At 36.7% G+C, this 12,759-nt stretch overlaps 1 protein-coding gene across 1 annotated transcript in view; it reads left to right on the forward strand.

The window, feature by feature from the left end:
• SEMA3A (semaphorin 3A) overlaps positions 1-12,759 on the forward strand; it is a 163,078-nt gene that overhangs the window by 64,803 nt on the left and 85,516 nt on the right. Inside the window, exon 4 of the mRNA XM_008493025.2 lies at positions 2,436-2,555. Coding sequence (XP_008491247.1) covers positions 2,436-2,555 — 120 coding nt within the window. The remainder of the gene's footprint in view (positions 1-2,435; positions 2,556-12,759) is intronic.

Below are 12,759 nucleotides of genomic sequence, written 5' to 3' on the forward strand. Positions count from 1 at the left end.
TGGGAAAACGTAACATTCACCATCACAAAGCAAACTCTTGCTCAGAACATCAAATGCACAGGTACAACGTTTGCACACATGGGGCTGCACCTGTGCAGCTGTACTTGAACACAAATAAACAAAGGAAACAACCTGATTACCCTGGAACTGAAATCAATGTGCTTGTTGCTATTGTTCCAGGGAGAGTAGCACAGTCTCCCTGGCAGGGTAGGAGCTTCACTTTGAACTTCCTGAGTTGACAAGGGCTTAAATCAGAACTATAACATTACTTTGATGTCATTTATTGTGGTTTAATACCACTCTTTATTTATTTTTTTACAATCATGTAAAATATATAAAGAAACCTGATCTGTTAGGGATGTGTATGAGAATTTACTGAATGATCTTAATGGTTCCTTTGTGCAGCTATAAAACACAAGGAAGCTATAAGATCAGTCTGAACTGGACTAGGAATTTTAAATCTTATATAGATGTATTTGTCATAGTCAAAGTTTTATTGCTTCAGGTATTTTTCTTCCCTGTTGTTTAACTAGATTGTGTATTTCTTAAGACTCTGTGCTAAAAAACATATACAAGTAATTAAGTAGTGCTTAAAAGAAGGGATGACTAAGCCAAATCTCTTTTTGGAAATACATTATAAATCCAGAGTTAATGATGTTAACATAGTGACACTACTATCAGTTCTGAACACTTGAAGCTAAAATTTAGCTAAGAGAGAGTTAATTCTCACCCCATCCCATGCACCCTCCTGGCTAATCTGCAATAATTCAGTGAAGCTGATGATAGAATTTTTCTTAATCTCCATCCATAGGAATCAAAAAGGACTCTGCCCCTAAACTAAGTAGGGTTTTCCATCTCACCTTTAAAGTATTAGCTGTCTAATACCTTCTTGCTGTATATTATAGATAAGCAGCTGAACAGTATTTAGTGAATGCATATAGTCACAGGTGGCATGTTGCTATAAATCAGAATAGTTCCTCTGAAATCAGCACAATCTGGTTTTGCTTCATGCAGGCTCTGGGTCTAATCGCTGTACTCACAGCTTTGTTGCAAAGGTAAGTGTCCACTGGCCTCTGATGTTTCATGTTCTTCAGGAAGGTAATTTTTAACAACTCTAACACACCATAGTAGGAGACCACAAAGACGTTTTTAAAATCATGATACGTCAAACCAGAAAAGACAAAGCCCACTCCTGCTGAAGTAGTGTTGTGGTAAAATTTGACAACTTTTAAGTGAGAAAATTCTGAATTATTTAACAATGTGCAAGTCATTGGTCAGTTTTAAATTATGTAGAGGCAAGGTCAGATCCTTATAAGAGGATCCATTTCCATTTTGTTAATTTTTAATGTTACACGAATTTACAGTATTTGCTCAATTTTACCCTTGCAGGTAAAACACACATTCATGGGTTTTCCATATTTCTTTTATTAAAAGGATCAAAGGACTAAAGTATTATGAACAATATCAAAACATGCATTGTAATTTTGATGATTTATGCCAGGTATTTTTATAGTACTCTAACACTGTGACAATGGAAGGCAGCCTGTGGATAGCTATAATAAATGTATGTTCATGTTTATATATGTGTGGGAGGAAGAATATGTATGCACCAAAAACTAAGTATGTTTTTATTAAGAAAGGTCAGAATGGAAAGAATTAAGAGAGACCTCTGGTAACATCCATCTCTATTTCTTTCAATTTCCTGTTGGATTAGCTTAACTGTATCTATGTTTTCTCTTCTATCTTAGTTATCAACAGTAAGCCAAGGACACAGTAAGACTCTGTATGCCTTTCTCTGGATGCTCTGTTTAGTACATTGCCATTATCTGTTACTTAGGTAGAAAATGAAAAGTTGAAGTCTTGCAAAGCTTCTATTCCAGGCGTTGTCAACGGCTGCACTCAAGTATAGCTTATGTATTCATCTTTGTAAAACTGGCCCCTAAATATAGACAAATGGGAGTGAGGCAGCATTCATATTGTTGTTAGAAATGTATCAATGATTTGTTTTTCATGAACTCCTTCCATCTGGCCCATGTTACTTCTAATTGTTAATTAATTGAATACAAACAAACAGTTGGTCCATTTTTCTTCATTATTTCATTCTGACACAGTTCTGTACATGGGTTTTGCCTTACAAACCTGGCAATAGTATAAATCATGAAGATGAACCATGTCTGAAACAAAACCCAGCATTTTGGGGGGGGTGTCTTTTATAATTTCTTCAAAGGTCAGTGTTTTTAAGCCACAACCAAAGACAATTTAAAACAGACTATTTATTAAATGCTTAGCAATAAACAAGCTTATAAGCAGAATGAAATGATCACACTTTTAAAACCTGTTCATCCAGCAATGCATCCCCAACACAGAAGAGCTCCCATTAGTCATAATCACTGAATTAACTTTGTGGATATTTTTTTCTCCTCTTTTTCTTGCAGAGAGAATGTGCTAATTTCATCAAGGTGCTTAAGGCTTACAACCAAACCCACTTGTATGCCTGTGGAACAGGGGCTTTTCATCCAGTCTGCACCTATATTGAAGTTGGAAGCCATCCTGAGGTAAACTATGTTAAAGCAATATTTTTACTTTTCCTCTTTTTAATCTTAAATGGTGTTTAGCTATCATCTCCTTCTCACTAGTTTCTGTGGCTCAGTGAGTGGATCTGGTAAGATGTGCTCCCAAACCAGGTGCTGACGTGCTGATTGATAAATCACAGTGGAAGCTTTCCTCTCCTACACAGCATCTTCTCCCCCAGGGGCTTAAATAAATATGAATAACCCCATCCTATCTACTACGTAAAGTTAAAAACACTTTTTTTTTCCTTTTTTTTTCTTTTTTTTTTTTTTTCTTTTTTTTTTTTTTTCCTCAGGACAGATACCAGCTATAAGAGGCATAATTCAGCCTGTGTGTTTATTCTGGGGCTGAGTCTGTCCTCTAGTTTTCTATCAGTCAGTACAGTCTGACACCCTGGCAGCTTTTTTTCTTTTTTCCATCTGGGAGTTAAAATACTGTCACACATTCATAAATCCTACTTCTCAACTTTACACACTGACAGTTTTTCATAGGTGACCTAGGTTTCGTTTCTTTACTTTTTAGTGAAAAATAAATAATTTTTTTCTCTCTCCCCCATTTTTTTAAATGTGTAGTTTGCTGCTTTTTGCTTAGTGCTGCAGCAAGCTTGCAGTTGCTCTTGCACTGTTTCATCAGTGTTCATTATAACCAGGTCTTCCCTGGTGAAAAACAGTCTTACCTACAGAAAGCAATGGAACTGTGCAGGTTTACCTGGCTAGTGATTAGAATGGCTCTCTAGTCCACTTTATTGCTTTTGCTCTCTAAAAAACCCAATCTTTCATTTTCCTGTACTAAAAACTAGTCTGTTTTACTTCATTTTCCTTTTGTCTTAACTGAGTATTGCCTCGTGGACTGTTTCAGTTTAGCAACCAGGCTTTTAGTGTTTTTTCAGAAGTCACTTAATTTATGGATATGCTTTACTGGTGTATTCATAGATGTGTTATCAATAATTTCTGTGATCTCTGAGGAATAGCTCTTTCAAGTTACCTTACAGTGTTGTAATTCAAGTTTGTAGATTCCACTAAAAGAAGAACTCATTGTTAAATGAATGAGGACTGAAGTATTTGTTGTAGAAAAATTAACAAACCTTTTAATTGTTGACTTTATAGTGTGGGAACAATTTTTCCCAATAAAAATGTCTTTTGCTATTTGAAACACGAGTCTTTAAACTGTTCTAAGCATAAGGTTTTGAAGGGGTAAGGGGGCTGCAAAGTAGAATCTCCTGGGTTTTTTCATATTCTTTAATGTTTTATTCTACAATGCATTCTTGGCAATTAGAGATTGTCTCTTGACCACACACAGTATGTCATTGCTTACTGCATTAAACAGATTCTCTGCTTCCTGAGATCCATTTGGGAATTGGTAGACATATTAATTAACTCTAGTTCCGTAAGATGTGTGTCAATCAATCCTTGGCTCTCTGCCAAGTGAATCTATCTGCAGGGAGATAGCTGGTATGAGGTCATTTACGTCTACATTTGGCTGGTTTATGACTGTGCCATAAAACTAACACACACTTTATCAAGGATTTATAGAAAGGGTGATCGGATATGAGAGCCCAGATCCAACCTTGGCTTAACATTCTGAATTTTGAAAGACTTGAGTCAATGGTGTTTTTGGCCCTGCATCTGAAAGATGTTTGTTTTAGCTTCTTTTTAGCTGTTCCTAATTGTCAACAAAATCAAATTTGTTACTTTTTTGGTCATTTACACATTAAGTCTGTTAGTCTTAGTGTGCTTGAATCATTCTAATGATGTTTGGTTTCACTTTTGCAAACCAGGGAAGTCAGGAATATGTTTATCTGAACTGCTGTGGACGCTGCTAGCTTTTTATTTCCTTTTCCTACTTAAGCTATGAGTGAAATCATCTTCACCTGCCTTTTCAGTGTCACAATTTTCTGTATCCTCTGGACAGTGGTTCAGGGGGTGTCACTGCCTTCTCCACCCAGGTTTGCCCATGGAGAGTCAGGCAGGAGGCACAAGTAGCCACGTCTTCTCAGGCTTTGACAGATCTGACAGTCAGCCTGGGCCCTGTCCCTTGCAAAGGTGAAAATCAGAAAAATAAATGAATTTATTAAGTTTGCAATGGAAAACAGTCTGGCTTCTATCTGTCTTTCAGCTAGACACTGCTCCTTCCGTTTCCCATACCACCTAGGCAGGAATTTCAAATGCGCGTCTCCTCCAGGAGCTGTGGAAGAGGAGGATTGATTGACAGCAGCTATTAGAGACACTAGGAATGAGAGGAAAGAAATACAATATTAACCCCCACACCCCAGCACACTGCATCTGTGAGAGCCAGATGGTTCATGTTGTCATGTCAGACAGCAGCACTGGACTCGTCAAAGGGTCTGCTTCTGTATCATGTACAGTTTATACCTCCCTAGCATACTAAAAAAGGTAAAAAGTATAACTGAAGGCAAGTACTTGATTTTGAGTTAAAAAAAAATGCCATTGAAAACATTTCCTGAAGATTCATTTTTCTGCCACAACACTTGTGGAAAATTAACTGACTTCGCTATCTCATTATTTATTTCTCAAGCAGTCAGAGAGGTAAATGTGAACTGATTAGGGAAATAGTCAGGGAATGCATCTAATGTCTAATAAGACTGCTTGTTTGTGTGAGCTCTGAATATAACCCACCTGCATGAGACTGATAGAGGAAAGGAAATTCATGTGTGTCAAACTGAAGACGATGGAGAAGTGAAATCTAAAGAATGAGTGGCAAGTGATGGAGGAGACACTGGGTGCAATTGGAGAATGTTGCAGGAGACTGGAATGTGGTACAATTTTTATGACTGGTAATAAATTACTTTGTGTGACAGTCATAAAATAATGAGAATATGAATTGTTATATCTGTTGAATATCTCTTCAATATGAAGGAGTGTATCATAGCCCCATTCCATACTTAAAGAAAACCATTTCTAGTGATAAAATTAGGCGGTTCTAATTGAGTTTGATGAAGTACAGTATCAGAAATAGTAATAAAAAAGGTAAAAGGATGTGAACAGCATGCTGTGCATCTGATTAAAAATTATCTGTGCAAATGTATACAACCTAATATGTTGTGAATTACACCACAGTCTAAGGAGTAAAGCAGACTAATCTTTGCTTAAATGCATTCCAGATGTGTACATGAATAGCCACAGTATTTGGAGAGAAGAATAAAGTTCATGTTTGAACAGCCGTGAGTAAGCAGGAAAGAATACATTTAGAGAGGACAAAGCATGTATATACACAGAAAATACCTGAGGAGGGCCTAATTTAAAGCTTGGGATCTTACACTGGAGAAAATATTTTTGTACCTTCACTGAATGAAGCAAACTGGCTCCTATGCAGATGTTGATATTGTATATGTCTGGGTTTAGGTGAGATATCCTAACATAGACTTTTAAACCATCTTCAGGGATCTGGGGTTAGGCAATATGTGACATTCTCTCCACATAACGCAATATAGTACAAGAAACCAAATGCCAGACAAAACAAGAAAGTAATCAGTAAAACTATGTTCTGCTGTCACTGACTTCTGAGGAAACAGGGTTGGATGTGCAGGAATGTTGTACTTAACAGTTGCAAAATTAAACAAGTCAGATCTGTGCTTGAAAGGAACGAATCCAACTGCAGAGAGACACAGAGGTGCATTAAACCTTCTAGAAAATTGCAACAGGATGCAGAATGCACCTGACTGTGTGTGCCTGCACAGGGGGAAGGAGCCCTGCTCCCCTTTCCCCAGCATTCCCTTTGGGGTAGTTTGTGTGAACCAGCAGGGAACAGTCCTGTTAAGGAAAGAACAGGATTTTCCATTCCCCAAACCCTTACATACAGGTGGAGGTATGGAGAATGCCCTATAGAACCTTTTTTTAATGCTCAGACAGGCATTGCAAGAGCTGTACAAAATAGTTTGCCAGATCCTCAGCAGGAAAACATTAGGGTTTCTTCAACAGAGAGGTAATTCAATAGATGCTGTCTGAAGAACTAACCTGTCTTCTTTTATGGTCTCCTAATTTCAAATTTCTTGTCATTGTCCAACAGATTAAAACTCATTTTTAACTGGATGAACTTAAAATATCTGGGATCACTTTACTTGCAGGTTATTTCTCATTCTTAATCAATAAAGAAGCTCTAAATTTAGTTAAGATTTATGATGTACATAAAACATTTAAGTTATTGCATATGAAGTTACATAACGCTACCACCTGTAACATATTTGCTTTTTCCGGACTCTGTATTTTAAAAATCTTTGGTTCAACACATAAAATTTTGCTCAATTATACTTTCCATTTTTTATCCCTTCTGTACTTCACATTAAAAGAGGTCTAGAGTGCACTTTGTAAGTAACGGACATCCTGTTCTGATACTTTTATGCATTTATTTTTTTGCCTGTCTGTATATGTGTACGTATATAGTGAAGGAAGAGGGTTTTTTTCCTGAGAGAAATACTGAGAGGGAACACATTACTTGAAGGACCAGTGCTACTGATAGTAGAAAACATCTTGTGTTTCATTATCTAATATAACATTCAGGGTGAAACATTTACTTCAGTAGTAGCAGATGTAGCATAAATTGGCCTAACTTCATTGAAGACAGCAGAGCTGTGTCAGTTTACATCAGTTAAGATTCTGACCTGTGGGTTTTAAGTGAAACATTTGAGCAAGTAATCTTTTAACTTAAGAATCACCTCAGGGTAATTTGCTCTCCATCTAATTAATTATACCTTTATATGGGTTTTATATGCTTACCAAATATAGAGAGAAAATATGAAAGCAAAGGACACTTCTAAAGGATCATCCTCGTTTGTGATAAAACAACTGTGTGATATAAAAATTATCTATGATATACTGGTTCTAACCATCACTATAATCACAAAGAAATACTAATAAAGGAAGATCTGGTTTAGAACTTTAACAGCCAGTTTTAGTTCAGCAATACTTTAACCTTTCAAACCACTAGGTACCCTGTAATAATCGTACATGAAAATAAAATTGAAGTGACAGATCCCTAGCATATGCACAATGTCTGTAACTTTTAGAGCACTTCTTTCAACCACCTGGGTAGTTTTGCCATGGGAAAAAAAGAAAACATCTCTTAGATGTTTAAGGGCTGCTGAATTTCACCATGTTTTATAAAAAGCAGGATGATGATTTCTGCTCTATTGGGAAATTCCAGGTACTGGACCTTTTTGCTGTACTGATGTTTCTTGACTGGAGTATGGCAGGCAATAGGATAGTGTCAGTGTTAGGCACACATCAGTCCAGTCATCTCACAGGGTTGGTTGCCAAAATCACAATATTAAGGGGCTTGATTCCTCTGGAGGTTTCTGGATCTGCAAACCATCACTTCTGCTTCTCCACATGACATCAATTTCCAGTCCTCTATCCTTCTCTGTGTGAAAACTCTGCATAAAATCAGGCTTTTCACAAATGAGCAATTTACCTCCACTTGTTAAAAAGAATAAATCTTGTCATGCTACAACCTTTCTAGCATTTTGGGAGTATATAGTTTTATATACAGTTATATGTAGCTATATATGGCATATTATTCTTTTTCCAAGCCATAATTCACTGTGTCATGGGTTGGGAAGGGATATGCTATGGGAACTTCCCAATGACAGTATTTACAGGAGAACAGAGAAGGGACAAAGAACATGGCAGTCCTTTCTTGTCAGACAACCTAGGCAAGTCATTGGTTCAGTTAGGACCTAACAAATATTACTATAAGGAAACTAGGATTTGTTGATGGAAATTCTACACAGTTTTAAGCACCATCATGCAGGAGCATGCTTTATGTTTTATTAGTTCAGTGTTCTGTGGTATTGTCTTCTGATAAAGTTACAGAAGTTGAAGGTCACCATAAAAAGGTAACTCAATTCTCATCTAAAAGACTTTTTGAAAAACTCTGTAAACCCCTTTATAAACAAATAGGTATAGGGTTCATGGTTAAATGTTATTTTTTATGACGACCTGATCTCCTTTATGATCTCCTTTGATTTAGCTGCATTTTGAACTGTTGTTTGCTAAAAGAGAACTCAAGTCATGAAAATTCAGATTTTTAAAAACTCCATCCTGTCTCCCACAACCAAAATATAATTCCAATAAAAATTTATTTCTACAGTAGATCCTTTAAAGTAGGTCTATTAGGCTTTGTGTGATAATTCAGCTGTCAGAATAGTTTAATTTATGAGGTAAACTTCTCTCAACTGAACAGTACACATGGTGGCAATGATTTCCTGCCCCTCACTGTTGGCAAACTCTCTGCAGCTGCTGCAGATATTTCATCCTCAGTAAGTGAGATACTGAATAGAAAATTTTCAAAAGATAATTTTTTTTCCAAGAGTTTTTTTTTAAGCAAGACAAAAATCTATTTCCTAATATGAATTATAATGCCTACTAAACTTCTATGTAAACCATGCAGTTAAAAGTATAATACTTTAAATTAGCAGGTAGTGCTCATTATCCTGACATATTCAATTAAGAAGGATGTGCCTTTATGATAGCTGAATATTTGGCAACTAGCTGATCCATTTGATCTTCTATTTACCAACAGAAAGTTTTATTTGTAAGAATAAGATTATTCTAAATCATGTACCTGCACAGGATCTCACTCACTTTCTTAAAATTCAGGTACAGTACAAATATATTTTTTTTGGGAAAAGTATTTAGCAAAAGGGTCATGCTTTAATCATTGACAGGAAATGTGAACATCATAGGTTTTCAGATGTCATTTAATGCATTCTGTCCTGCCCTTGCATATTTCATAATTACACCTAAGCAATTTGTAGTCTATTTATGTCTAAAGTGACAGAAAGTCAGTAATTATGTCTGAGGTTCACTCTGAGATTTACAAGTCAAACGTTTACCTGCAGGAAATTATTTCAAGTTTTAAACTATCGCAAGTCACAATGATGTGTTTTTCTATTTTATTTCTTCACCCTTATTCTTCAGGCTTCACTGCTCTTTAGTAAGTCATACATAGGAGAGGTGTAAGGTATGATGAGAAGCAGAACAAAGACATGGAAATTACAAATATAAGGGCCATTTGTTGTACAGGAGAAGCCCCTAATGAAATCTCTATTATTACTCAAGACTGATCAGTGCAGCTATTCAGCAATCAGCTTTTGTTTAGGATTTGATAATTATAAGCAAATTGCTACAGCAGACCTCCTGGCTTATTCTTAAGGAACCACATTACTTTAAAGTTGCTTTATATATAAGCTTTAAAGAAAATGTAAATAAAAGTCACCCCACAGGTGGCTTCCAGCACTCTACAGTTTGGTTTTACTTGAAAACATCCTTGAATGAGAGACAGTTGGTAAGGAGTAGACACTGTAGAGTGTCAGTGTTTCCATGGATCTGGTCTGATCACTAAAGACATGCTATGACCCAAAATGAAGCTTGACAGTAGCACCATCCTGCATATTCTCCTCCACTGTTAAAAAACAAAAAAAAAAACAAAAACAAACAAACAAACAAAAAAAAAAACCACAACAAAAAAACCCAACAAATAAACAAGCAAACAGCTTGCACAAAGAAACCATCAATGCAGAAATTTTGGGAGATATTCTCAGTGCAGAAGAGTTCAGTGTGAATGATGGTGTCAAACCTGAATCACCTGCCTCCTAATCAGAGGAATCTATGCACTAGCATGCTTCCAGTGAGACAACTGAGAAGAGCATTGTTCCCTCACCAGACATGGCTTTCACCTTCTGTGGCTGAGAAGTGCTGGTTGATTACAGTGGAGAACTGTATACAGTATGGCACAGCTGAATGACTTCCATGAATAAGAAAGTAAAGCCAGTTGACATATTCATTAGGTTCAAAGAAATGAGTCTCAGAACTGTGGGAAAACTTTTGTTTATGCTGGTGGAGGAGAGAAAAAAAAACTGAGTGAGACAGAAAAAGACCTCCATGGAAGCAAATGTGCAGAGCGGAGCGTGCACATGGGCACAGGCAGAACCATGGAGTGGATTTTCACTTATACTACATGCTATGTCTTGGTTTGTGAGTCCATGTATTAAAACCATGAGTAACAATGTGCTCATATAATGATTGATTCAAGTTAAAAACAATCTTGGGATAGGCAGTTAATTTTTTTTTTCAAATGTTGAGTGTTTTTTCTTGGTACTTCTCTATGACTTACACTGGTGCAGTGAAGCCTAAGGTTCACTCTTTATTCTTATGATCACAGAAGAAGCATTAGTTTCTATCAGTTTTAGACTGATGACCGAGTTTTGTCACTGCTTTAGGAAAACTAATCTTAGTGATTGCTACCAGAGGAGCTGAAAATATGCCCACTGTTTGCATTTGGATGTTCATTATTTCTCCTATCAATTAAAGGCTGTTATGGTTAATTATTTATTTCCATCATGTAAATGTTCCCAGTGGCACATGATTACCTTACTTTACCATGAGATGGTAGTCTTCCTAGTTCATTTTGAACTTAGACTGTACTTTTGAGAGGTGGAAATAATGTTAAGATGTTGATCAGGTTTTCTGTGTGGGAATATTATATTCGTTCATCAACAGAGCAAGCCCATAATGTCTCTAGTAGCATAGAAGTTCAGCTTCTGCCTCTGGTTAGAGTAACAATTGAAAACATTAACCCAACTTCACAGGCATGTAACATATGTAAAATTTCATCCACACACCTCCTGAAACAAAAGAGAAGTATGGCTGAATCCTTTGATCTCCCGACCAACATGGGGAAGAAAAAATAAAATAACAAACCACCATCTGTTGGGAAACCAGTGTAATAAAACCAGTATAAAGCCAGCCTATAACACAGGCTGACTTAATTGAGGAAGTGACATATAAATAGAATTATTTCTTGCTTTAGAGGTGCAGGAGGGAGCAAAATTAAAAGGAGTTACTGAGCTCAGATTTGGATAGCATCAAAGTAATATTCATTGTGGGACCCACGTCACAAGGCTTCAGCTGACAGGGGCTGACCTCATGCAGAAAAATCACATTTTAAGTGTGATTGCTGCTGCTGAAGGAAGTGACTGTATTGTGTTTGTAGCTCAGTACAAACATCTTGTCAAATAGACTTTAAACAGCCAAGGTCAAGTTGCAGCAGGTTTTAGCTGTGGGTGATGCTCCACATACAGGCCTCAGGGCTGTGAAATACAGAACTGTAAAGTAACCATTTATATTAAATATTCAGACATGAGGACCTTACAAAGAACCTGTTGACTGTTAGTTAAACTTCACTGGTCTTTGAAATTTTATGAGAGCTGTTGGGTTGTGAAGTGTCTTTCAGGCCTGATTTTTGAAGGCCATAGCATATACCTAAGTCTTGGAAGTTAGATGCAAGTCTGAAAAAATGTCTATTTTCATGCTTTCAGACCAAACTAATATTTATAGTTTCTGCATTTTCACATTGTATTAGCTTAATGCTTCATCAGCATGGTGACTGGTCTGCAGTTTGTCCCAGAAAGGGGCCCAGAGGGGCTGTGTCTGGCCATGCTGCAGGCTGCTCAGCAGTGAAGAGTTCATGCCTGAGCTTTTCCTCAAAACCTTCTCTTGATGTTTGTTCTGTCTGCAAGACTCTCACTCCTTCAGAATTCCCAGAAAAGGGGCATTTTCCCAAAGGAAAGATGAGAACACTCATGGGTTTAAAAACAATCTTTCAAACAGATGAAGTAAAGAAAAAAGTCACTTTCCATGATGGGAAGCCTCTGGTGTGCTTCCAAGCTCCCTATGCATCTCTTTCTTTCAATCAACAGCTGCATTTGGCATGACAAAACTGGCTTCTCTACAATAATTAAATCTTATTTCTCCATTGATAAAAAGCAGAGCAACTGCAGGTGAGGCTACTATTTCTGTGAATAAACAGCAGCACATAGGTATTTCCAGCAGTTGCCTGGTGGAACAGGAAATAATTGTTCTTCTCTTGCTATCTTGACCATCCTCTTTTTTATGTACAGACTCATGTTTATGTGGAAAAGCTTTCATAATACTTTCCAGATGCCTCTTGATTTTATAAGGTTTTGAAACCCAGGTTTTTTCCCTGTCCTGTGTTACAAAAAGTGTCTCAAATCTGTTACAAAGTATGTTCAAATTGTAAAATACTACTATTATACAGTTCAGTAAGCAAATTATTCTGTGTTGATGTTTTAATTAGCAATTAGTACTTTACTTCTTCAATAGGTAATTAACTGAACCATGTAATAAAGCAAATAAGAATTAATTCTATAGA

This window comes from Calypte anna, chromosome 1, assembly GCF_003957555.1.
Source record: "Calypte anna isolate BGI_N300 chromosome 1, bCalAnn1_v1.p, whole genome shotgun sequence".
Taxonomy (NCBI): Eukaryota; Metazoa; Chordata; class Aves; order Apodiformes; family Trochilidae; genus Calypte; species Calypte anna.